We start from the raw sequence: 27,616 nt of genomic DNA, 5'->3' as shown, positions 1-27,616 counted from the left end.
AACAACAAAGGAGCCAAATGAGTCTTGGACCTTAAAAGTGCAACATCTAACAGTATTCAGCTCAGGGGATGTGACTGTCGCACCCTATTACCTTGAAGCAGTGGGACAGCCAGGAACTCAGGTTCTCCTGACTATTAAAGATGGACTATGCTCCTCAATAGAACTTGTAGCTTGTACTCTTTATTTTATTTTATTTTATTTTGGCTGCATCGGGCCTTAGTTGTGGCCTGCGAGATCTTCATTGAGGCACGTGGGATCTTTCGTTGCGGTTCGCGGCTTCTATCTAGTTGTGGCGTGAGGGTTTTCTCTTCTCTAGTTGTGACGTGCGGGTTTTCTCTTCTCTAGTTGTGGCACACAGGCTCCAGGGAGCGTGGGCTTTGTAGTTGTGGCACGTGGGCTCTGTACTTGTGGCACGCGGGTTCCAGAGTTAGTCCCTGACTAGGGATCCAACCCGCATCCCCTGCATTGGAATGCAGATTCTTTACCACCGGACCACCAGGGAAGTCCCCCTGTAGCTTGTACTGTTGATTTTATCCCTAGTTTCCAACCAAGTTCTCACTTATGTAGTTTCTACCTGGTTTTCCACTTTCAGCTCTGTAGTTGGTAATGCCACCAAATCAGCCCTGGGATGCTTGTGTCTATACAGTCACTTATTCTTCATCCTCAGATCTCCCTCCAGGACTTGGTTCATTCATTTTTCCAGCTTGTCAGCTTCTGAACATCCTGGGCAGGCCTTGCCTGGATAACTCAGCACTGCATTCTAATCATCACCCACACCCATGCCCACCCGAGAGCCCTGAGGTGCCGGATTTCCAGAGTAGCTGCTTGGTAAATGCTTGAGAATAATGCAAGAAGAAAGAAGACTTTTGTTTAAGTGGGCCGAGATATAATGTAACTAACAGACTGGGAGCATCAGGGAGGAAAGAAAAAAGCAAGTAAGGAAAATGAGAGCTTCTCTTCACCAGGACAGTGATACTCATTTTAAAAATATATGTTTATTCAAACTTACCAAACAGGAAAGGGGGGGAAGGGATAAATTAGGAGTTTGGGATTAGCGGATACAAACTACTATATATAAAATAGATAACCAGCAAGGACCTACTGTATAGCACAGGGAACTATATTCAATATCCTGTAGTAACCTGTAATGGAAAAGAATCTGAAAAAGAATATATATATATATATATATATACACATATATATATGTATAACTGAATCACTTTGCTGTACACCTGAAACTAACACATTGTGAATTAACTACACTTCAATAAATATATATATGTTTATTATTTTCGAGACTGTAAAAATCACACGTTTTTACTGTAAAATACAGAAAAGTTTCCAAATTTTATGTGTACACACACACACACACCCCCCTCAACCCTTCCACTGAAAAGAATTATAGTTGTGGTTTGTTGCATCCCCTTCTTTTGTATAGCATACATACAAAGTGCATGAATCTGCAATGTATAGACTGATGAATTTTTACATACGTACACACTCATGTAATCACCACGAGGTGCTTACAAGATATAGAACATTCTAACACCCCAGCAGGTTTTCTTGAATTCCTTTTTTCATAAATATTGCCTAATGCCAGCAAATTTTAAAAGTCATATAATTTGTACGTATTTATTAAAGGTGGACAACCTGACACGAATCTATACTTCAAAGGAAATAAAGTTAGGAGTCAGAGACATGAGAGCATTTAAATCGGAAATTTGACTTACGAAAACAAATTTCTCTTGATACATTTTGTAGCTGCCCCCTTACCTTGCCCCTGAGAAGTCAGGGCAGAACAGGCAGGGTCCTCTTAGAGGTGGTGGAAGTGGAAGAGTGGGGAAGAGCCTCTTTCTCATTTCTGCCAACTCGTGTGCCTCCTCCCCCTTCCCCCCAAGCCACGTGCATGCTGTGTACTCGGAAAATTAAGAAAATGGCAGTTTGGATTCTGGAAAGTCAGTCTGGGTAAGGGAAACTCGTGTATGTCACCAGAGAGGGACACGGGCAAGGCCAAACCCCTGTGCTGCGTGTGCAGCCTGGATTCAGCGAGAGGCTCGGAATGTCTGTCCAGGTTTAATGGTTTCCTTGCTCATTTGAATGTGTTATTGTTCGAGCGGCAGCGAGAGCAGCCGTTCTGTAGACATTACCCATCACTGGTTAGAAAATGACAATGTCAAACTATGTCTGACCCTGACTCTCTTCAGCTCTTTTTATCTGTGGTATCTCTTTGGAATAAAAATGCCTGCTCCCTGCTGGGTCTTCTTAAAAATGCACATTGTCTCTTCACATAAAAGCAAGGATGATGGTGCTAGGGAAAAAGAAGAAAAAGAAGAGGAGGAGGAGATGGGGGGAAAAATTAAAAAGAAAAGAAAAGGCATTCATTCAGACTTCTTAGGTTTGAAGTGCAAGTCCAAAAACCTGTTGGGCTAAATTGGCACTTCATTAAGAACTTCCTTTAAAACATTCTGGTGCTTTCTAAAGGGGCCTTGGTTCCGTGGTTTCGTAGCTCAGTATCCTGATGCTCACAGAGGAACTGGTTTCAGAATGTTCAGAGCCAGTACTGGGGAGGGTGCCCTTCAGCTTCTTGGAGCCCTGCAAGTGGGAAGCTGCCACCAGACGGCTTGTCTGTTTTTCTAAACAAAGCAGAGAATAAATATAAAATGCGCTGGGCAGTGCCACGTGTCCCTGGGTGTCCTTCGCCACCTTGAGCCACAGTGTGCCCGATACCTAGGAGCCTGTGTTCTCAGGTAAAATCCTCAGTAGAAGCAGCCAGGTTGGACAAACACCATTAATATGGCCACTGTTCTAGTCAGCACCTATGTTTTGCCTCTGACAGTCTTTCCCTGGCTTGAAATTTCAAACAAAAAAGGAAAGGTCAAGTTTGAGGTGGACTGACTAGACAAATGCCAAGTTCCCTTTCAGATCTCACATTCTAGTAGCCTCTACTCAGACCATGCTGGGTTTCCTGCCTCCATGCTACCTTTTTGCCTGTGCGATCTTCTCATCAGCTAGGCGAGATGTGGAAGAGTTATATAAACAATTTTGAAAAATGAATGTTCCAGAAGCGCCTTCACAATCTAAATGCCAAACACTTAGTACTTTTATTTAATCAGAAGGATATGAAGAAATAATTTTCTTTCCATCAATGAACCATTTATGTCCAGTGGGTAAATTACAGAAGGAACTCTCTCCCAATTATATTGAAATGCACATTTTATATCTAAAGCTGCAGGGCAAATTATAGTCAGCAGCTAGAGTTTTGCCATCACATGGAAGTGTACCCACTGAAAAGTGGGGTTTTTTTTCCCATTAATTAGAAATCCTCTCTATAAATCAGACTATAAATAAGAGCTTAGGTGTACAGAAGACCAAGACCAGAGACAAAAGATCTCTTCCCATACCACCTTTGGTTTTTGTTCTCCTACAAGCATGAGACATGAGTTGGAATTTTTACAAACTACATACTTCATGAAACTTTTGCCCCAGTAATAAAGTATGAGAAAATATCAATACCAGTAGATATGTGATTATTGCATAAAAATGTCCACGTTACTCTCTGGGCCTCAGTTATCTCATCAGGAAAATGGGGATAATAAGAAACACCTTCCCTGTAGTGACAGAGCCATACTGTATGAAAGTAACTCAGATCCCTCTCTGCTCTACAACTTGTATAATTCAATGCTAATTATGGACCAATACAGAGGTAATTCATGTATCCCAATACAAAATTATCAGACCAATTTATTATCCCGCTAAATAGCATTCAATGCTGACAGGGCTGGATCTGCGCAAACTGTGAAGTAGATGGAATTTATAATAACCATAAAAACAATAGTATTGGCTCATATTGATTGAGCCCCAAATTTTAGGCTCCATGAGAGGAGAGACATTGTTTTATTCATGAATATATTCCCAAAGCCTGAAAGAGTATTGATCTTCTAAATATGTGTTGAATGAAGGAATGAGTGAATGGATAAATAAATGGATGATTTGTACCAGGCTGTATGGTAAGTGCTTTTTGATTATTTCAATGAATAGATATTTTCTCCTCCATGCTTGGTGCTGAGGGCACATAAAGGAATTCGACATGCTCCAGGCCAAGAGGAATGCTTTTCATATGTTTTCTCTTGTAATCCTCACAGTGTAGGCATGACACATGAGAAAAGGGAGGCTCAGGGAGGGTAAGTTACTTATCTAGGGACACACAGACAGGAAGTAGCAGAGCCAGGATTCAGCTCTTGGTCTGCCTGACCCTATAGCCTCGCCTCTTTCACTGGGCAACACTACCTTTCTTCTGTCTTGTATTTATTTTCTGCTCTTCATAAAGAATCCCCGGATGAGGAATCGTTGGGACTTTATCACTTGGTTGAGAAGACTGCCATGGCCTAACTTGCCTCTTTTCAGTCCGTCCTATGCCTCCTCACTTCCTCACTTCATCCTTTCGAATGCACTACTTGTATCTTTTCACTCCCTGCTTATAAAGCTTCCGTGTTGATAGGATCAAGATGGCACCATCCTCCCACGGTAATGTGCCCCCCTTATCTGGCACCGTATTTCATGATAGTCACCCGGATGAACCTGTACTTGGTCAAGATGGTGTCTTCACTGGCCTCATAATCCCCAATCCTCTCTGCCTAGTGATTCTTCCCCATCCTTCATGGTCCAAACGGAGACCTACCTTCTCCACTCCTTTACACATCAGCCTTGCACTGTCTTCGAAGTTTTCCTGGGCATATTTTGGGCTTGGAACATAGTGAGAAGTGACTACATCATTGAACTTGGACTCAGAGGACCTCAATTTAAGACTCCGAGCCAGTTTCCTCACCCGTAAATTATGGAAAATAATACATGCTTCACAGATAATACATGTGGAAGCAATACCTAAACTCTGCCGCACTAAACAAATGTGTTATTATTGTGAGATTGTCTTCCTATGGAATTCTTTTTTCACCAAAGAGTGTGACACTTGGAAATCATGCTATAGGAAGATTGATTCTGTGACAGTCCCTGGGTGGATGGATGGAGGGAGAGGTTGGAGATCTGTTAGGTGTTGGCTCTACAGTCCAGACAAGAGGTAATAGAACTTGGACAAAGGTTGATGGCTGTTGAGTGGAAAGGAAGACTCAGTCCAAGTTTTTAATAAAGAGAGAGGGAGTGTGGCACCTATGGCCTGGGGAAAACAGGGGGCAACCCTGGCACAAGCAGGAAAGTATGGCGGCTAGGTACCTGGAGTTGGTGATTAAAGCTGTAATCACAGATGAGCTCTCTGAGAGAGAAGGAAAAGTAAGGCAAGCTTCAGGCACTAGAGGAAGAATACTGAAGGGAGGTCAGGAGTAAGGAGACAGGAACAGACCACACACATCAACTTCTTCAAAGTGGCTGATCCTTCAATTACTGGTACTTCTGTAAATTTCCAGAGGGACCAAGACAAGAGGGGCCACCATGAAACAAACAGCAAATTGGGATGAGTGTCCTGAGGGACGTGCATTGCCTTCTGCTTTCTTTGCCAGTGTCTTTCTCCATGTAGATATGCATCTTACCTCCCCGGGCAAGATGCCAGCTCCTCAAAGGCTTCTGGTCTTTCAAGTTTCTAGGGCCTTCGCAGAACCAACTTTTGTTCACAGGAAGTGGTCAGAAGACACTACTTGCTTGGTTGCTTGAAAAGGAGAGGTGTGGAGCGAGGGAGGAAAGTTACTTGGTGAGATCTAGGCTGAAGACAGGCTGAGTTTGTCCAGGAAACTTTTAAGAGTTCTTAAGTAGTAACTAATTTAAAAATCAGGAGATTTCAGGGAGTTCCCTGGTGGTCTAGCGGTTAGGATTTGGTGCTTTCACTGCAGTGGCTCGGGTTCAATCCCTGGTTGGGGAACTGAGATCCCGCAAGCTGTGCTGCCTGGCCAAGAAAAACAAAAAAATCAGGAGATTTCAGATACAATTCTAGGTCTTTGTTTTCCCCTGGGAAACTGCCCGTCAGGTGAACCTGTACCCTTGCAGGCAACAGGCATTTACTAAAAAGCCTAAAAAAAAACCTTTTGGAGGCTGGGGGTCGAGGAATCCTCAGAGAAATCAGGACCTCTGTTAGGGCGCAAATGTGGTAGTCATTTTATATAGACAGTGCTCTGGAGGCCTAGAAGCAGGAGCCATTAGCTCTGCTTGGGGGGAATCTATGAAGGTTTTCCAAGAAGAGACACTATCTCAGCTGAGTTCTGATGGATGAGTATGGAGGACTTGTCCAAGGAATGGAGGGGAATGAAAAGGTATTCCCAGCAGCGGCAGGGTAAGGATGCAGGCATGATGCAGAATGATACAGGGTTGGGGAGGCCCGGTGAGAAACCTGGTAATGTAGACTATGGCCCAATAGCAAAGATCCAGAGCTGTTGAATGACTTGGCAATTGACCTGGAAAGCAATAGGGTACCATGGGGGAGAGGGGCAGGGTTAAGCAGGGGTGGGGGGGACATTGTTCAACTGATGTCAAAGGCTCACTCTGATGGCTGTGGGAGGGTTGGGTACGGTAGGGGGAGAGACTAGAGGCCCACAAGCCCTATGCTAAGAGAGGAAGCCACCCTACTCCTTGTCTGCCTATTTGGCAACTAAAGCAGCTTCCCAGCAGGCCAAGAGAAGGGCCCCCAAAGCTGAGAGAATGGACCTAACTCAACTAATTCTTGAGGACAGCAGCAGCGAGTACATACTTTGTTCCCTCTGCCCGCCAGCGAACATACCCCATTGCTGCATCAGGAGCAATGCCTCACCTGGGAAGACCAACTATACCACAGATACAGTAAACCGTGAACTCCTTTTGGCTTGTATATCTCCCCTCTCTCTAGGGCTGGGCAGCATCTGGCACATAGTAGGTGCTCAATGAACATTTATTAATCTGAAATAGGGACACTCATATGGGATTCAGTCAGAGGCCTTACATTTTTTTCAGTCTTGGTTCAGCCACTCAAGAGCTCTGTGGCTGTGGACAAGCCACATAACTTCAGTGAGACAGTTTGTTGATCTATTTATTATTATTATTATTTATTTATTTTTGGCCACGCCGCATGTCATGTGGGATCCTAGTTCCCTGACCAGGGATCGAACCCGCGCCCCCTGCATTGGAAGCACGGAGTCTTAACCACTGGACCGCCAGGGAAGTCCCTGTTGATCTATTTTAAAAATCACTAAAATTTTCTGAGTATGGGAGTGTGCCTGGAAGCACCAAAAGTGATGTATCCATAAAATGGAATATTATTCAGCCATGAAAAGGAAGTGCAGACACATGCCACCACATGGATAGATCTTAAAAACATGATGCTAAGTGAGAGAAGCGAGACACAAAAGGCCACATGTGACGTGATTCCTTTTATATGAAATGTCCAGAATTGGCAAATCTATAGAGACAGAAAGCAGATTAGTGGTTGCCAGGGGTTGGGGAGAGAAGGGAATGGACTTAATGTGTTTTCTTTTGAGATGCTGAAAATATTCTGCAACTAGATAGTGGTGATGATCGTACACCATGATGAATGTACTAAATGCCACCAAATTGTACACTTTTTTTTGACCGCACTGGGCAGCTTGCAAGATCCTATTTCCCTGACCAGGGATAGAACCCAGACCCTGGGAGCGAAAGCATGAGTCCTAACCACTGGACCACCAGGGAATTCCCTGTTAATGTACTTTATCACAGTTTTTAAAAAGCCCCCCAAAAGGGCTATATGAAGGTTCATCATCCTGAGAAGTTGTTGATTCTTGCACTCTACCTGCAGACCCCAATCCATTTGTTTGGCATTCAGAGAACTTACAGAGTAGATGCACCTCTACTAAGGAGCACAGGAAAACTGGAATGGGAGTGGGGGGAGGGAAGGAGGAGCTTCGAGCCATCAGAAAAAGGAATCTGGATGGTATTTGTTTCGTAGATTGCCAGTTGTTCACCCTGTTTGTATTTAAATGAAAGGAGGCTTTGAAGTGGGAGCCGCCTCTGAGCAGGGCTTGGGGTTCCTGGCTTGTGTGGTAAAGTTCAGACTTGTCCAGATCCGTTTCTAGCCAGAGGTTACTGTTTCTGGTGGAAAAGGCTTAAGTTTTGGTTAATAATACACGAACGGGAAGAGCCGGAGTAAACTGGGGGGCAAGGAATGAGTTTCCCCTGGACTTGGTATGAAAGGAAGCTTTCTCTGATTTGGGCTTCATAGTTTGGGAGTATCTTTTTCTCGCTTACAGTGGCTGGGTTTCATTTTATTATTAATGTTGGTTGCATCTCAGATCGTATTCTTTTTGGTAAAGAACATCTTTAAGTAAATGCATCAATCAATGAAAGTTAAAAGTGCTCTGGGCTAAGCCCTAGCAATGCCTTGAGGACCTGATGGTTATCAGTTTAAGGAAAACCTGGACCATTTGAAAGTCCCTCGAAAATGGCAGGAAATTCATCTGTAGTTGAGCTTGCATATTTAGAAAGACTCCTCTCCTAGCTGCAGAGTTAAATATTATGCCAACCCACCGAAACTGGAAATTTAAGTCCCACTTATAGATGGGTCACAATCTGTCTGTTTATGCTGATGATCTCCAAGAGTTAATAAAATGTAGAAGAGTCTGCAGTGGGCTTTCAAAACAACAGCTAGCTACTTTCTACAGCTCCTCACAGCCAACCATGTCAACGAGGTTCACAAACAACAGTGGAGGAAGTCTCAACAAACCCCATGAGGGCGATAATTGTAACGATGGTTCATATCTTCACCCTGTGTAATTTTATGGGAATTGAGAGTCCAGCCAAATAATAAGTTCCAGCCCCTTTTATCTGCCCAGTTCCCAGCACACTCCCGAGGTGTCTGAGGCGCTTCTCACCCTAACCTCTTAGAGCAGATTGTAACAATAACAACCGTAATGACAAGTTCTCAATCTGCACAGTTCCCTTCATTAAAGGAGCCCTAGAAGCTTCAAAAACACTCATTAATGGAATGTGACAAAGCTTAGAAGGTGGGAAGACTCACCCATTTCCAGTTTTCAGGTGGCTAAGTGGAGACAGGGTCCCAGAGAGGTGTGAGACTCTGTTAAGAGGCTTAAGGGCAGAGGGGAAGGGGGTTCCTGGTCTACCTTTATTCCATGTGACCTGGGAGTCAAGTCCCGGGTTCTGGACACCCCGCCCCCCCCCACCCCCCCGCACCAGCTACATGCTATCAGCAAGTCGCTTCTCTGGACCCCAGTTTCCCTTCGTGAAGAAGGAGGGTTTGGGCCAGAAGATTTCCAAGGTCAACCCTGAATTTGCTCTGCGGTTGGCAGGGCGGCGGTTCTCCCGCTTCAGGGTTTGATTAGACTTGTAGCAGAACCAGACTGGGGGCTGCGGGGTCTGAGAATGCCTGCCAGGTTTCCGAACAGGTCGGTGCTCCATGAGCACCGTCTGCCGGAGAGCAGGTCTGAGGAGGCCAGGTGAGGCTCTAGGGCCAGCTCGGAGTCCCAAGTCCCTCTGGTGCCCGCATCAAACAATGAGATTAATGCCAGCGCTTTCCCCTCCTAGCCCAGGAGCTGGGCGGTTACGAGAGTCCTGCAGGCTGCGGGGCTGCAGCAGCGGCGAAGGGGTGCTGGTGGTTAGGGATCGAGGCCGGAGGGCTCCGTCCGGCTTTGGCCCGCGGGCAGCGGGTCAGGTGGCCGCGCGCAGGAGGCCTAGGACTCGGACGTGGGTTTCAAGTCCCCAGCCTCTCGGTCCCCTGGGGCTTGGGCCCTTCACCCCGGAGAAGTCAGCCTGTCCTCCCCGGGTGGGGGGCGGCGGGCAGGCTCCCCGCCTCCCGGGAGGAGGGAAGGAGGGAGGAGTCCCGCGGGGCGTGTCGCGCGAGGGCGTGTCGCGCGAGGGTGCGTCGCGCGCCCGGTGCGGGCCCCCTAGGAAGTGGATTTGGACGCTCCGGATCCAACCCCGCTTCCAGGTTTTCCCCCGTCCCGGCCCTGCTTGCTCCCGCCTGTCTCCGGCCCCCCCGCCGCCCGCCCCCTCCCCCTGAGTGCCGCCCGCTGGGCCAAGTTTGTCGAGCGTCGCCGCGCACGCCGGCCAGTCAATCAGCGGCAGAGCTGAAGAGGGCACAGCCGTGCGGCCGAGGGCAGAGCGAGCCGAGCCGAGTCGAGCTAGCAGGGCGGACCAGCGCCGGGCAGCCCGAGCCGCGCGCCGCGAGCGCCCGCCGCCGCCCCTCACGCCCTCCTCGGCCCCCGCGGCGCCTGCCACCTTCCCCTCCTTCCCCGCGCCCCTGTCCCGCCTCCGGTCAGCCCGCCCCGATCGCTGCTCCCGCGGAGCCGGGAGGTCACCGGCCCGCGCCTCCGCTCCCCTGGGCCGCGCACCGCCTCCACGCCCTCCTCCTCCTCCCCGGGCTGGGCGCCTGGCACCGGGGACCGTTGCCTGACGCGCGAGGCCCAGCTCCACTTTTCGCCCCGCGTCTCCTCCTCCTCCTGCTGCTCTCCTCCTCCAACTCCTCCAACTCCCCTCGCCCTCAGACTCCGCTCGCGAGTCCCCGAGTCCGCGCCCGCCCGCCACTTTCCGTCCCGTCCCGAAGGTGGGAGCGCGTCCGCCCCGGCCGGCACCATGGCACGGTTCGTCTTGCCCGCGCTGCTCTGCACCCTGGCCGCGCTCAGCGCCGCGCTGCTGGCTGCCGAGCTCAAGTCGAAAAGTTGCTCGGAAGTGCGACGTCTCTACGTGTCCAAAGGCTTCGACAAGAACGATGCCCCCACGCACGAGATCAACGGTAGGTGGGAGCCCCCGGGAGGCGAGCGCAGAGACGGGAGAAGGGGCCGCAGAAGCCCCCTCGCCCCGCCGCCCCCCGCGCCGGACGCAGGTAGCCGAGACGGAGAAATGGGCAGGCGCGCCAGAGCGAGCCCCGACGCAGAGCGTTCCCTGCGGACGCGGGGGCCCCGGGTGCGCAGCAGGCGGAGGGGCGCCCCCGAGTTACCCGGCGGCACTCCCGCGCTCTGCTTCCTTCCCCCACCCCCGCCCCTCCCGCGGTCTCCCTGGTCCCAGGAAGCCCCAGAGGACTCTGGCCCGCAAAGTGCGTGTCACCGGCTCCCTCGCCTTTTCCGGGTTGAATTCCTTACTGGGCTCCCCGCTTTGTTGTGTGGGTGACGAGAGGTCGGGTAGGGTGGGGGTTGCCAGGTTCCGGGGGGCGCAAAACGTGGAACTTGATGTTTCATTGATGTTCTTTAAAAACCCACTCCCCGCCTCTCTTCCACCGCTGACACGGATTAGGAGTTTTAGTAGCTACAGCGGCTTTAGAAGTGGCCTTTAAAAAGCAAACGACTCTCCACTCCTCCAAACCCTGAGTTTTGGGGACTCTCCTGCTTTCCGGAACGTGTTGGACGAGAAGGGTATTTTCCCTCCTTTTCTTTTTTTCTCATCTCATTTTAAGGGTTAATTGCACTTTAAATTATAAACCTTTGAAAGGACTGATTACTGGAAGCCTGAATCTCAGTGTGGAGATGGTTATGCAAATAGAGACCGCTTAGCCTGTGAAAAAGTTCACCGGGTTTCGGCGCTGGGGGTGCGTGGGGTGTTTGTGAAAGCCCTCCTTGGAGCGCTGGGGAGGCAGCTTTGCGGCGGGTGCCCTTCGCCCCTCCTCGCCAGGCTGGCGGCGGTGGCCGGGCCGATCCCCTCTGGGTGGCACTCATTCGCAGAGAGGCCAACTGTTGCGCGCAGTCCCGCGGGCCGCGCGGGGGCCAGCGGCGGCGCAGGTAGCCTGTTCGCCCCGAGGGTTCGGAAAGAACCACGAATCTAGCTGGCTGGTGGCCAGCTTAACCTAACGGAGAAGTGAGCGATTCGAGCCCCGGGGGCCAAGCCTCCATTCCAAACCTTTCATGGAAGTGAGCAGAGCGCGCCTTTGCCTCGCGGTGTGTTGGTCACCCGGGTGGGGCGGGCAGGGGGCCGGCAGCCAGCAAAGGAAATACTGTAATTTCAACCAGGCGCTTCCAAAGGCTTAGGAAGACGTGGGGGTCATTTTTTGGGAAGGGCTATTAATAACCTTGGAGATTAAGTGCAGTCATCAATTACATATAAATTACAAAGGTAATTGAGGGAAGTTGCTGGGCACTTTTCTAGTGTGACCGGCATCTATCTAGAAATAGAACCTAAGAAATGGTTGGAGCAGCCTAGGAGCCCGCGCACCTTGGGAGTTATCAAGTAACTCGCACGTTACTGATTAGAGACTGTTTGCCCTTGAGCTGCTTGTCTTTTGGGGAGCTCACGTCTGTCTTCACAGCGGCGCGATTTTATTGGTTGTAGAGCCCTAAGAAGCCCTCTTTCTTTCCCCTCTCCCTTCCGCCCCGCTCGAAAAAGTAAAGTTGAGCCAGTAGCCACTGAAGCTTGGGGGCTCCACAGGTCAGACCTGGGGTCTTTGTGCCCTGCACGGTTTGGGCCCGGGGCCCAGCGGAGATGATTGGCGTGAAGGCTACAGTTGTCATTCCCACATTTTGAAGGGATAGATGCAGCGATGCACTTAATGGGAACGTGACACGTTTTCATCTTCTGCTCATGCAGAACAATATGTGCCTTTGAGGGGGACTGAAGGCGTTCGGGGAGTGGGCTGTGAAATTGCCCTCCCCACTTTCTCCAACTTCGTTCTGTGCAGGCTTGCAAGGGCAGGACATCTTCCCCCGCCAGCATCTCAGGAGAAAGGAAGTTTGAAGGGTGCCCAAGGACAGTGCTAGGTGTTCCCTTTGATTGTCATGGTCCCCAGAAAACACCTGAGGAATATTTTTGCATAAATATTTCTCTGGACATATTCCCCCTAAAGATAGGAGCGTTATTAGTGACCAGCAGCAGGAAATGGAAGCTAATGTGCTCACACCCAAAACATTTTATTCTTTTTGTCTTGTCCTTCATCTCCCTCCCAGGGCTGCTGCTTTTATTTCCCCTTTTGAATGACCTACTGGACTGCATTCTCCCGAGGAACAAAGGAAGTGCCTTTTTAGCTGGAATCCTTGGAAGACCACCAAGGACTTTAGCTCATGCAGTGCAATTTCGCACCACTTTCAACAATAACAAAAATGCATGACTGAATGGCTCAAAAATGTGGAGTGTTAGAGGCATTCATTTGAGTCTAGGACACTGTCACAACACAGACAGACCCAAGTAAATACCTTTAGACGGCCAGTATAGAAACGGGGTAATCTTTACCATCACCCTGGCCTCTCCAGATGCATACATTGTCATTGTCTTCCCTGGGCTCCACTCAGATAATTTTGGTCATTTGGGAGAGCATAGTCAATGTAGCCACTTGAATGAATTAATTGCCAGGCACTTTCCTTGGTTGGGGGTGTGTGCGTATGTTTTCTTAAGTGCAAAAAGTCCAGGATTGTTTTCCAGGCAGAGGGTCACAGTGTCTGGGTGCCTAGCCCCAAGTTTAAGGTTTGATTCTTGATGGCCTTGCACTTGCCTTCTAGAGGTTTGAAGAGGCTTTGAGAATACTCCACGTTCTTAAGGACTCTCTGTCTTTTTAGATCATAATTAAGATAATTTGATGTGCTCACAAGGGTGTCAGGGAGTACAGCATGCTAACGGGGCTCCAACCTAGGTCCTGCATTGCCTATCCACTTGACCCCTGAACTTAACCAAATAATGGGGAGCCCAGATGCCACGATCAAAAGGGATCTTTAACACAAAGGACGGGTTTTTGTGCAGCTTTCAATGGGCATATCTTTTGGAGCGCCTACTGTGTGCGATATTCTGTGCTCAGCATCGTGGGGGCAGCAAGAAGGACGGGAGGGTCTCTGCCACCAGGACCTTCGCAGGTAATAGGGAGATAAGCCTTGCACACACACGATTGGAATACAACATGGTGTGTGATAAGGACCATATGAGTGGTACAGATGAGGAGAAAGGAGTACCCGGGGAGTTCAAGTGAGAAGGGATTTGGGACTAGGGTATTAACTTACTAATGGTAGTTCAATAGTGTAAAAAAAAAAAAAAAAAAAAAAAAAAAAAAAAGTATTTATAACAAGAAATTGTAAAATCTTACCATTCTCATTGCACCTCCCTCCGTAAGGACAGGATAAAGGATATGCAACAATTGGCATTTTATTACTAATCTAATCTTTGCTTGAAATTGTCTTGAAGAGTGAGGCAGTTGGTTGGAAACCTACTTCACCTTGCCAAAGGTCCCTTCCACAGTGACATCGAAGGATACCAAGGAGAACTTTGCATCACAGTTGTGATTTGGGAGTTTTTATTTTCCTGTTCCCATTTACGTTCATGACCAGTGCACCTGTGAGTGTGCACGCATGCTCGTACGTATACCTCTGAGGGAATCACATAAGCTGTGTTAGGATTACGTGGGAAAACGTGTGCTGGAGAAGTAGGAATACTTTCTGATACTGCGTTGATTATTCCATGTAAGACACACAGCATATATCTTCAAGAATTGTATTCCCTCTTACCTACTTTAAGTAGATGGGTTGGATTTTGCAGAGAACTTGTGATTTTTCTCACCTGTCAGTATAGAAATTGTCCCAAGTAGTACAGGGACTATCTCCTGGACATGCTCAAAAAAGAACTTGGTAAAAGTTCTGGCTTATGCAGCTCAATCTCTAGTTAGAACATACAAATATAAAATGTTTGATTCACATAATTACTATTTTCCTTTTTTGTTTGACTCACATTGGGTTGCATGCAATTTCAGGATTAGCTGGAGAGTAGACTGAGGAATGAAAAAGGAAGGTTTTTTGTTGTTGTCTCAACAAGGGAAACATCAGTGTTCATCTAAGTCAGTTGGGAAGGGGTCTGTGGCTCCCCAGTAACATCTGTTTTAGCACTGAGGTGGTTGCCATATATGTTCACCAGAAATGCATTTTGGCTTCAATGAAAAGATGAAAAGAGCTAGTGGCTATTAAGTGCTTTCCCTGGGCCTGGTCCTAAACAAGATTGTCTCATTTAAAGTCCACAGCAACCATATAAAATCAGAATGATGATTATCTTCATCATCCCCATTTTACAGACAAACTGAGATTCAGAGGGATTTATTTATTTATTTTTAATTAATTTATTTATGGCTGTGTTGGGTCTTCGTTTCTGTGCGAGGGCTTTCTCTAGTTGCGGCAAGCGGGGGCCACTCTTCATCGCGGTGCGTGGGCCTCTCACTATCGCGGCCTCTCTTGTTGAGGAGCACAGGCTCCAGACGCGCAGGCTCAGTAGTTGTGGCTCACGGGCTTAGTTGCTCCGCGGCATGTGGGATCTTCCCAGACCAGGGCTCGAACCCGTGTCCCCTGCATTGGCAGGCAGATTCTCAACCACTGCGCCACCAGGGAAGCCCCCAGAGGGACTTAGAAATCTATTCGCAGTCTTACAGCTAGTTAATGTTGGAGGTGGGCTTTGAACCCTAGGTCTTATCTGACCCAAAGTATAGTCTATGCTATGTTGTACAGATAATAAGAAAGTACCTTCCCAACTCCCATAGGGGGCTGGTCTTAGAAACATAAGCTATGAGAGGACCAGCAACTAACTAGTAAAAGACCATCATCACAGCACTATGCTGATGCTCTAGTAGAGAGATCCAGTCATGTCCTTTGCAGGCAAAGTGTTGTACCCGGACAGAGACAATCTAATGTTAACAGTAGAAGGACTGTAAGTTGTATTTCCTGGGTCATGGGGAGCCCACGATAGCTTCCGAGGAGGGGATAGCTTCCGAGGAGGGGAATTTCGTTAGTCAGGCTGTTTCAGGAAGATAGCTAGTGGCACTGCAGAGTTCAGGGTTGGTGAGGCAAGGGGAAGGCAGGGAGAGCTGTTGGGAGGCTGTTTTAATAGTTCTTAACTGCTTCTTGTCTGTTACCCCCCTATTCCATCCTAGATATTGCCAGCTTCCTTTGCTTTCAGCAGTGCTTTGAATGGAGTCATTCCTCTGCTTTGAGCTTCCCTGGTTCCAAGTATCTCAAATGATAGTTTCACTGAGTCACTCCTGAACCTCCCCAGGGTTATGTGCCTTCTTCCTCCGAATCCCGTGCTTGCTTGAATCGGATCCATGGTCTTTGCACACAACTGTCTTGTTTCCTAGTTCATCATGTGTGCAGGCACATGTGTGTCTTCTTGCCTCAACTATAAGCAACCTGAGGACAGATGGCAGCTCCTGGCATTTTGTGTACCCAATGGTACCAGGTGAGCGCAGTGCAGTATTTGTTAAACAAGTAGGGGGATGACATAGCAATTGTATCGCCTTGTCTGGCAGGACACTGGTGCTATCATGGGATTATACTGCCTTGGTGATAGATCGTCATCCAATGGTCTCTTGCTCTCCTGGGAAGCTTTTGGGTCTAAACATTCTGAAGTGAAATAAATTTAGAGTAAATCTCCTAGAAATGTTGTTATAACTTGGAGAATGTTTTTATTCTTTTGGGAGCGTACTCATCTTCACCACTTCATTAATAACCGAGTGTCATAGGAATTTTTCAGAAGGATTCGGAATTCTGTTTTTCTTTCCGCCTTGACATATACTTCTTTAAGCAACAAACAATTGAGACTTGTGATTAGGCAATTTAGAACAAATGGAGAAGAGTAATTTAACATCTTAGATTCAGCATATGGAGCTGTCTGATGCATGTCAATTACCTATAAAAAAAATAAAATCTTAAATTTGTTGTCTTTACCAAGGTGAAGAACACAGGCTTAAGGATATCAATATTTTATATAAGCAGGGAATTCCCTGGCGGTCCAGTAGTTAGGGCTCCGTGCTTTCACTTCCTAGGCCCTGGTCGGGGAACTAAGAACCCACAAGCCGTGTGGTGTGGCCAAAAAAAAAAAGCAGACACGCTAAAATACGAACAGGTAAAAACTAGCATTTTCAATTCCACTTGGCTAAACATCTGTTGCTTACTATAGAGAACATGAAAGTGCAGAAAATTCATGAAGCGATTCCATCTTGGAGGTAATTTGAAATATATTTAAGTTCTGATGCATTTAATTCAGCAATCTGGTGGGAGAGAAAAATCAAAGAGATCCATCAACCAGGTATTCAACGTTTGAAAAAGAAACTCTAACAAATGTTAGAAATTAGGAAAAAAATTGAATGGAAGAGTTAAAAAAAAAAGTCAGTCAATAACCTCCAGGAAGCCTGGAAACTATGTAAAAACATCTTATTGGAAGCCCAGATAAATGTGTGCCAGACATCAAAAAGACCAGCTGCTTGGGGGAAGAGAAAAAGAACCCGGCATGACTAACTGGCAGAGTGAAAGAGGTGCTTCAGGGAAAAAGGCATCTTTCACAAAATGGAAAGTTTAAGCCAGCAGAAGAGGGAAGTCCACGAGGTGTGGCAGGGCAGGTACAAACTAGAAATTAAGTCAGCTGAAAGAGAATCAGAGGTGGACCTTGCCAGGGATTTGAAAAAGGGCCCATGTGATGATAATGGTGAAAAGGGTGGGCTGAGTCCAGCCTCTTAGAGGAAAAGCAATATGGCTTCTTTAAGGGGCAGCCATGCCTGATTAACCTCCCAGAGTTCTTTGAAAGAAGCAAGTGGGTGGATACAGGGAAACAGACCTAGTTTAGATTGTCAAGAATTATGCAATGGGATTCCAAGACGGAGTATATTCAGAAGATGCATTTACTTTGGGATAGGTGAGGACATTGGTTTATTGAAAAGAGGAAATAATGGAGGAAGGGCGGGGGGAGAGGGAAGAAATCCCACTGTCCTAGGTGGAGTAGTTTACATGGAAAGGCCATGGTTTCTTGAAAAGAGCAGTTCTAGCCTAGCTCTGTGACAAATCAGTTGTCTGATACCTTTGGTGAGGTTCTTTCTCCTCGATTTGAAAAATGGGAGTGGGGTTGTTAGAATACTGGATTACATCAGTGATTCTCAACCCTGGCTACGCTTTAAAGCACCTGGAGAGCTTTTTTTTTTTTAAATGAATTTATTTATTTATTTATTTATTTTTGGCCTGTGTTGGGTCTTCGTTGCTGTGTGCGGGCTTAGTTGAGGTGAGCGGGCGCTATTCTTCGTTGCGGTGCACGGGCTTCTCATTGCGGTGGCTTCTCTTGTCGTGGAGCACAGGCCCTAGGCACATGGGCTTCAGTAGTTGTGGCGCACGGGCTTAGTTGCTCTGCGGCACGTGGGATCTTCCCAGACCAGGGATCGAACCCGTGTCCCCTGCATTGGCAGGCGGATTCTTAACCACTGCGCCACCAGGGAAGTCCTTGGAGAGCTTTTAAAATCCAGTAGTGCCTGGGCATCACCCCAGACCAATTAAATCATACTTTCTGGCAGTGGAGCTAGGTCTTGGTAACTTTTTTTTTAAAGGATATTCTTTTTTTTTTTTTAATTTTATTTATTTATTTATGGCTGTGTTGGGTCTTCGTTTCTGTGCGAGGGCTTTCTCTAGTTGCGGCAAGCGGGGGCCACTCCTCATCGCGGTGCGCGGGCCTCTCACCATCGCGGCCTCTCCTGTTGCGGATCACAGGCTCCAGACGCGCAGGCTCAGCAATTGTGGCTCACGGGCCTATTTGCTCCGCGGCATGTGGGATCTTCCCAGACCAGGGCTCGAACCCGTGTCCCCTGCGTTGGCAGGCAGACTCTCAACCACTGCGCCACCAGGAAAGCCCTTGGTAACTTTTTAAAAGCTCCTCAGTGGCTCTAATGAGCAGCCATGGTTGAGAACCAGTGCCCTAGATGATCTGTGAGTTCCCTTCCATCTCTGAGATTCTGTGATTCTGAATTTTCCAATGAAATTCATCACAAAGTGTTATCTCAGAAGAGAGCTTTGACTTAGACCCAGTGCATGCTTGTTTCAATCTTGGCTAACTTGGATTTAAGAGGAACGTCTGGTTTATTTATTTATTTATTTATAAAATTTATTTATTTTATTTATTTACTTTTGGCTGTGTTGGGTCTTCGTTGCTGCGCGCGGGCTTTCTCTAGTTGTGGCGAGCGGGGGCTACTCTTCGTTGCGGTGCGCGGTCTTCTCATTGTGGTGGCTTCTCTTGTTGCGGAGCACGGGCTCTAGGCACACGGGCTTCAGTAGTTGTGGCGTGGCGCATGGGCTTAGTTGGTCCGCAGCATGTGGGATCTTCCCGGACCAGGGCTCAAACCTGTGTCCCCTGCATTGGCAGGAGGATTCTTAACCACTGCGCCACCAGGGAAGTCCAGGAACGTCTGTTAAACTTGGGAAAAATATTTTTTAATCAAGGCGCAAGTATATGCCATAACCAGTGATGCTTTGCTGAGGGTGGAGAAATAAGACTAGGACATTGAGAGTACTTTGGAGAGAATTAGACGGGAATCCAGCCTTGCTGTTGTTTATTGATTAAGTGTCAGTGTGCTAGGTGATACTTCTTCCCCTCTCTTTATTGGTAAAATAAAAAAATCTCTTTATCCCTTACTTTAATGTCCTCTTTGCCATGTGTTTATTCTCTTCAAGTATCTTATCAAGAAATAGAAGTACAGTAAATCCCTAGGCTTCTGGCCGGCACAACCATCTAGAACACAGCTGGGAATGTGGAAGTAAGCAGAAAAGCTAAATGATGGAAACAGCTGTCATAAAGCCCATGCATTCTACTTGGAGAAAAGGCCTTCAGAAATTTATCATCCGCAATCATTGATTGAATAGCTCTTCCATCAAGAGCAGAATGCTACGTGCTGGGGATTCAAAGAGTTCGTTTAAAACCAGAATCAAGCTTTTTTGAGGCACTTACATTCAAATTAGGTAGATAGGGTTTAAATGTGGGAAGATAAAAAGTTTAGGTTACCTGGCTTCCCAGCACTACTTGCTACTCCTTACCTGATTAGGAGTAGCAAGTAGTGCTGGTTGGGTTGTGGACCCATCAGAGGAAGGGATGGGTTTGGAGGCAGGCAACCACTGGACCACCAGGGAAGTCCCTCAGGGCAGTATTAAATAATTGTGTTTGGTATATTCTGATTTAAAAGTTCCGAAGGTTTTTTTTTTTTTTTGCTGCACCATGTGGCTTGTGGGATCTTAGTTCCCCCACCAGGGATTGAACCTCAGCAGTGAAAGCGCAGAGTCTTAACCACTGGACCGCCAGGGATTTCCCAGAAAGTATATTTTAGAAAGAGTGGACATCTTCGAAATACAAAAATTGCTCTTGAAAGCACATTACCTTTTTAGAGCACCTAGTTTCCCAGCAGTGCTGGGTCAATAAGGAGTCAATTCTGTGTGTCACTTTGTCCTTTTCTGGAAAAAAAAAAGTATTTTAATATTAATATTAATACCACTGAGTATTATTAATTCAGTGGTTTACTCACTTCAGAGCTTTCGGTTGGTGATTTTGTTCCTCTGCACCTTGTCTTTTAATCCCCCTAGAATGTCAGATTTTGCTCCTACTGCTGTTACCACCTGCTGCGCTCAGCTTGGGAAACTGACATGCTGACCTGAAGTCACTAAAAGGCAAGAGTTGGTTTTGACTTAGAGGTGACAGGTTTAAATCTGTGAATATTGGTTTCCCTTTTATACATTTACCAAACTAAGTAAATGGATGATCATATTTAAAGAAACACTAGAAGTTAAGGATGGGAGTCCTGTATTAAGAATGAGGACACGCGACGAAGAGTGGCCACCCGCTCGCTGCAACTGGAGAAAGCCCTCGCACAGAAACGAACACCCAACACAGCCAAAAAAAAAAGAATGAGGACACATTTGAGGGTCCTTGTCTCTGATGAGGTGGCTGTTGGAACCTTTAAAGGAAAAGAAGCTGTCGCTGCCCGGTCACGGCCATGCAGCTCCAGCTTTTATCACACTGCCCGGCACATGATAGGTGTTAGAGAAATGTTCGTGGTTCACAAAGAAGTTCAAGCATGATTTGTGACTTTTGTATTCATTCTGGGAATGAATATTTCTATTCATCCATCCCTTTTAATTCAGTTAACTTATTTTTAGCTATTTATTTTAAAATTTCTAATACGTTTAGTCCTAGATGCGTGAGTGAGAAAGAGAAAACGAATCTTTTTTTTTTTACTTAGAATGTAGTGTTATTTCTCAGTTTGCTCAGAGGTGGGAGCTAAGTATTTCATGTGGTTTGTTTTAATCCTGGTAGACAAATGGTTGCTGCTTCTTACATTGTCTGTTCCAGACATTAACAGGAACTCCGCTGTACCTGCAGAGGTGCTTATAGGAAAAATAGCCTTGCTCCTGGTCCTTTAGACTCTCAGCCAGGTGCTCGCGTCCCTCCCCTTCCCCAGGCAGTTCAGGTTGGGCCCCAGGCAGGGTTGTGGTCTTTGTCTAGTCTAGCTCAAGGTCACCTGGTCCCCCCCCTTCATCCCAGCCATTCTTTTCATGCCAGTTCTTTCTCCTCCCAGCTACTTTGTCCGTTGGCTTTCGCAAGCCTCTTTAAGCCTGGCTTCTTTCTTGATGTTGGGCTTCTGTCTACAGGAGCAGACTGGGAAGTGGTTTCTTTTGGACTGCAGAGGTTTCCTTAGTTCTCCAAACCCTTGACGTCGGCATCCCAGCAAGCATCAAGCCGCAGAAAAAAAATTTTCCCTTCAGTTATTGTTTCTATTCCACCACCCGGGTTTGTCTCCGTTGAGTTTTCAGTCTGGTGTTTGGTTAGAGATGAAAACAAAGAACTGTGTCCTTGCAAACTGCAGTGTGAAGCATGTGGTTAACAGTTACTGCTTGCAATGGTCCAGCCTGAGTGGGAGTATCATTTTTCTTGGCAGTCACTTCACAGAAAGTCCTGCTTCTTTGGTGCCAGAATAAGCAGTCACTGCATTCCTTACAATTTATAGTCAAATTATTATCTACTATTGTTAAAATTGCCTTAATTATAGAATATTTCCCCATGCTAAGATTTTAAAAAGCAACGCAAGACAGCTTTTCACTGGTGTACTTCAGAAATAGTCCTTAAAAATCACTCTCTGACTAGGATGTGTCAGAGGCTATGATGAGGAATAGTTTTTTGTTTTTATGGGGAGAATTTTTTTTTTAAGGGGAGGAGTGCAGTGGGTTCACTTTAAACTGAATCCGAACTAAATGCCCCCAGCTGGCTGGTTGGTTAATATTCTGCCTTGTTTATCCCCAGTGTGGAAGTAACTTTCTTTTTCCCCTGCCTCTTCAGGTCCCACGGGCCTGGATTCATTCTGGGAAGAAGGCTCTGCTGGTGGGAGGTGGGTTGATCATTAAGCAGTGCAGCGATGGGAGGAGATGGTCCTTGTGTCTTTCAGGTTGGAGGGCAAATGAAGAAATCAGAACCTTCCAAAATAAGAGACTGTTCGTTTTCTTGGGATCAGAACAGAGATTTAGGTGACTGGGTGGGAAACGTTTCTGTTCAGATGCTCTCTCAGAATCTCTGCCTTTGAGCTCTGCTTTCAAGATGGATCCAAGAATCTGTCCCCTTCTTTACCACCTCGGTAACTACCGTCCTGATCTCATCTCCCATCACCTCTTCCCTGGATTATCGCAGTTGCCTCTGACGAGTCTCTCTGCTCTGGCTCTTGCTCCAGCCTCTTCCCCACCAGTGTGTTCCCAGCACATTAGCCAGTGTGATCCTATTCTGTTAAACCTCACTCTGACCTTATCACTCGTGCTTAAAGTGCTCCAGTGACTCCCACTGCCACCCAGACCTAAAGCCAGACGCTTAGGAGGCCTTACAGGGTCCGCCTCTGGCCCCCTCCCATGCCAGCCCGCGCTTTTTATCGTTTTCCCCCATATACTGGTCTGTCTTCCTCAGCAGGGCTGGCTCCCTCACAGGGTTCTGGGCTTTGCTTACCTGTCACCTTCATGGAGAAGCCTTCCCTGACCTCTGTGTAAACTAGAATGCCCCCCACAGACACTTTGTCCCTCTCCCCCACTGCTCTGTTCAGTTCTCACAATCTGACCTAAGGGCAGGGACTTTGCCTCTTTTACTCACTGCCCTACACCTAGTGTCTAGTGTGTTGCTTGGCACTCGGATGTTTGTTGAATGAATGCATGAGTGATTCCTCCTGGCAAGTAGCGTGCTCTTAACCGTCCGAAAGCTTTTTCCTGACTAAGAGCATCCTACTTGTGAGTGTGAGACTACACATCTGACCCTCCATCTGTAGAAAGAGGGTGCCTGGGCTGAAGGTTCATTCAGCAACTACTTAGCGACTACCTCTGAATTGACGGGCATGGTGCTGGGCACTGAGGGTAAGGCAGCGACCAAAGAGGACACAGGCTTCGCATGCATGGCGTCACGGTCTAAACGGTGAGACACATACTGACTTGGTAATTCTCCAAATCAGTATTTAGTGACAGTTCTGATAACTACTTTGAAGGAGAAGTAGTCTTGAGTGCATATTGCACGTGATCGGAGTGAAGCACAGTGTGCTGGAACTTTAGACCCCCATTTAGGCCCGTGGGGCTCTTCTCACTTCCTAGGAGATGTGCGTTTTACACCATCACAACCACCGCCCCTGCAACTTGAATGGCAGGGTCTGTTCCTGCCAGTGGGTCCTGAGGCGAAGGCCGGAGTACTTGGAGCAGCGCAGGGGAGATGGGCCTAAGTTAGCGAGGCTTACACGGAGCACTCTTCTCTGGTTTTATCTCTCGGCCATCATTTTAGAGACGGGGCTTACGTGGGCACCAGAAAGTGCACGGTGAACTCTTGTGTCACTTTGCACGGTTGTCTTCTGTTCTCGGGGTGCTCTGCGGGGGAACCACCAGGTACCATGAGTACTGAAGCCGCCAGGTTTCTGTGAAAGGTCAGCGTCCACTCTTAGCCCCATAGAGACCACAGAAATGCTAGTTTTTAGAAAATATTTTATTGAAGTATAGTTGATTTACAATGTTGTGTTTAATTTCTGCTTGGCAGCAAAGTGACTCAGTTATACATGTATATTCTTTTTCATATTCTTTTCCATTATGGTTTATCACAGGATACTGAATATAGTGCCCTGTGCTGTACAGTAGGACCTTGTTTATCTATCCTGTATATAACAGCTTGCATCTGCTAATCCCAAACTCCCAATCCTTCCCTCCCCCACCCCTCCCCCTTGGCAACCACAAGTCTGTTCTCTATATCTGTGAGACTGTTTTTGATTCGTAGGTATGTTCATTTGTGTCGTATTTTAGATTCCACATGTAAGTGATATCATATGATATTTGTCTTTCTCTGTCTACTTACTTCACTTAGTATGATAATCTCTAGGTCCACCCATGTTTGCTACAAATGGCATTATTTCATTCTTTTTAATGGTTGACTAATGTTCTGTGTATATACATATGTATGTATATATATATACATCTGTGTATGTATATATACACATATGTGTATGTGTATATATACATATATGTATGTATATACACCACATCTTCTTTATCCATTCATTTGTCGAGGGACATTTAGGTTGTTTCCATATCTTGGCTATTGTAAATGGTGCTGCTATGAACATTTATATAACGTGTATCTTTTCGAATTATACTTTTGTCTGGGTATATGCCCAGGAGTGGGAGTGCAGGATCATATGGTAACTCTCTATTTTTAGTTTAAGGAACCTCCAGACTGTTTTCCATAGTGGCTGCACTAATTTACATTCCCACCAACAGTGCAAGAGGGTTCCCTTTTCTCCACATCCTCTCCAGCATTTATTATTTGTAGACTTTTAAATGATGGCCATTCTGACTGGTGTGAGGTGGTACCTCATTGTTGTTTTGATTTGCATTTGTCTAATAATTGAAATGTGAGTTTTTTTGACCAGTGAGTGGCTCAGCACGAAGCCCTCTGGCCCCGCAGTGACTGTTCCAGTAGAATTCTGGGTCAGCAGAAATGGGCCAGATGCTCTTGCCAGTTGGTAGCAGGATTCCTTCCCTCTCCAAGCCTTTATGAATGGCAACCAAGTGTGCAGGTCTCCAAGACAAGAGGGGGACCCTGGCTGTGAGGGTAAGTGCGGAGGCTGGCCAGGGAGATGATAGGATTGTAAGGAAATGCAGCCCAAGTGATAAGTGTTCTAGCCGTTATCATTGGAACAGGATGGGAAGGAACATTCCCTGCCGTACATTGAGCCCCTCAGAACAGGGTTGTCCCCATTTCAAGAAGGAGTGTTTTTCAGAATTTTATTATATATATATTTTTAAATTGAAATAGGATTGATGGTTTTCAGAATTTTAGATGAGTACTCTGGATAAAAATAGGGCCTTATTTTTGTTAGTATGTTCGGAAATTCCAAGCTCTAATGAGGAACCCTGAGGCTGAATTACGTATAGGCACCACCTTGCGTGCTTGGCAGTTTTACCTACCAGTGCGCAAGTAGTCATGAGATCCCAGTATTCCCAGTGTTTCCCGGTTACAAACCAGTGGTTTTCACCATCTTCTAATCCAGACCCCCTCCTTTTACAGCAAGGACAGTCTGTATTGCAGTGATGAAGGCTGAAGCCCCAAGCTCTTGATTTAATGCAGTGAACTGGCTGTATCTGTAGTAAATGGGTGCGTATGTTTGTATGCAAGGGCCAAGTCTTGCGTAGATACGCAGATTAAGGTGTTCCCTATCTTATATATGGATTTAAATATGAAGATTTTGGCGTATGCCCTATTTTAAATACAATAGGCTGGCACTATCAATATATAAGGATAAGTCGCCTGATTAAAAATAGAAATAAGCATTTTGTTTCTTGTTGTCCAATCAAGCAAATGGTCCATATGCTACGAAGTACTCATGGTGTGGACTAAGATGTGTGGGTTCATGCTGGGGCAAACCAGTCCTTAGCTATCTAAACATAGCTTTAAGTTTTTAGGGAGAAGTGATTAATTGTCTCTGGTTTTATTTTTAAAACAGACACAGCGTGGACCATTTTTTCCAATAACCTCTTAGTGTTTCTCTTAGAGCCCAGAGATTTTCTTGGTTGCTCCTAAGCTCAAGAATGAAGTAAAATACAGTGAGATTCTGGGATAATGGAGGCTGAGGCTAGGCTTGTTTATCTCTGCTGGATCTGTAATAAAAGGGTTTCCTAGGCAAATGAATGGTGTAAATAAGATCTTAGGAGATGTTTGACACCTGCATAGGGGAAGCAGGATCTCCAAACACCTCAGGAACAGCCATTTTAATTGAAACCATTGTGTTAATTACGAGTATATCTCCGTTTATTGAAGTAGGGCCTCTGAGTTACTTTAAAACTTCGGATGGTGGGAACGCGGGGAGAAGTCCCTTTGGGTTTAAAAGTGATAAATCTGTGTTTCTTTAAAATATTGTATAATTCAACTCATATTCCCTCCAATTAGTCAAGTTTATAGAAGGCATTTCTATAATTGACCATAGCAACATGAGCGACTAATGGCAGTTCTGCTGTTAGGGCAGGATATTTGTTTTCCTTCTTGAAGTCCCAGCAGCTGTTGTATCCTCAGAGTTTGCAGAAAGGAAAAACAACCCGAAAAATTGAGATGTGTTTTTCATGTGAGAGGAATGCAAGCTGATCACTAAGAATAAAGGGAAATGACTGCATTGGCGCAGTTATTAATTTCAGAAATGTCTTTGAATCTGTGCTATATGCTGGAGTGTTATGCCAATGCTTTGTGGCTTCCTGGGGTGACACTTAAGAACTGTAAGATTTAGATCCTGTATTTTGCCAAATATGAATTGCCTCAGTATTAAGTGTTTTTCTTAAAAATTGGTTGTAAAGGAATTTTTCACCATTTTCAAGTTACTTGATGTGTGATCAAACCTTAAATTTTCATAATAGTGTATATTTAGTACTGTACGCTCTTGTGGAAGAAAGCAGAACCCCAACTGCAGACAGCTTCCAAAGGACCATTAAAATGTCCTTAAAGTATTTCACTTGTATAGTCATTCTTGGAAATGAAGGACAATTTTGATCCTTAATTTAAAAAAGGAAGAATAGGGCTTCCCTGGTGGCGCAGTGGTTGAGAATCCACTGCTAATGCAGGGGACACGGGTCTGATCCCTGGTCCGGGAAGATCCCACATGCCGCAGAGCAACTAAGCCCATGCACCACAACTACTGAGCCCGCGTGCCACAACTACTGAAGCCCGCGCGCCTAGAGCCCGTGCTTTGCAACAAGCCCGCACGCCTAGAGCCCGTGCGTTGCCACCGCAATGAGTAGCCCCTGCTTACCACGACTAGAGAAAGCCCGCACACAGCAACGAAGACCCAACGCAGCCAAAAATGAATGAATGAATGAATGAATGAATGAATATGTGAAAAAAAAGGAGTTACTCCCTCTTAATTGGAGGGAATATTAAAAAGAAAAAAAAAAGGAAGAATAGGTACTTCCTTGGCCATCCAGTGGTTAGGACTCCAAGCTTCCACTGCACGGGGCACGGGTTCGATTCCTGGTGGGGGAACAGATCCCACATGCTGTGTGGCGCAGCCAAAATATAAAACAAAACAAAACAAAAAAAAACCCAGGAAGAATAGCAGGACATTTTACTCCAGCTAAATGTAAAATGTTGGAGATTTCTTCAAATACCACATCACTTCAGTACGTTTGTTGGTTGTATTGAATTCTGTCCACTGAAGTAGTTGACTTTTGTGCTTTTGTTCTTTTCTAAACAATTTATTGTAACCTTGACCAGGTCTTTCTCATCTCCTTTCTCTTCTCTTCCTTTCCTAATATTTGTTTTGTTTAATCAGTCAATATTGATAAATTTTTTCCATTTTAAAAAGACAACCAAGAGGGACTTCCCTGGTGGTCCAGTGGCTGGGCCTTTGTGCTCCCGATGCAGGGGGCCCACGTCCAATACTTGGTCAAACTAGTTCCCGCATGCCGTAACCAAAGAT

General features: G+C 46.3%; 1 protein-coding gene across 1 annotated transcript in view; it reads left to right on the top strand.

The window, feature by feature from the left end:
* Positions 1 to 9,975: 9,975 nt before the first annotated feature.
* GPC4 (glypican 4) overlaps positions 9,976 to 27,616 on the top strand; it is a 108,892-nt gene continuing 91,251 nt past the window's right edge. Inside the window, exon 1 of the mRNA XM_036840572.1 lies at positions 9,976 to 10,696. Coding sequence (XP_036696467.1) covers positions 10,537 to 10,696 — 160 coding nt within the window. The 5' untranslated portion in view covers positions 9,976 to 10,536. The remainder of the gene's footprint in view (positions 10,697 to 27,616) is intronic.

The sequence above is a fragment of the Balaenoptera musculus genome, chromosome X, assembly GCF_009873245.2.
Source record: "Balaenoptera musculus isolate JJ_BM4_2016_0621 chromosome X, mBalMus1.pri.v3, whole genome shotgun sequence".
NCBI classification, from domain to species: Eukaryota; Metazoa; Chordata; class Mammalia; order Artiodactyla; family Balaenopteridae; genus Balaenoptera; species Balaenoptera musculus.
The sequence above is the reverse complement of the archived record's forward strand: the minus strand, read 5'-3'. Positions and strand labels throughout refer to the sequence as shown.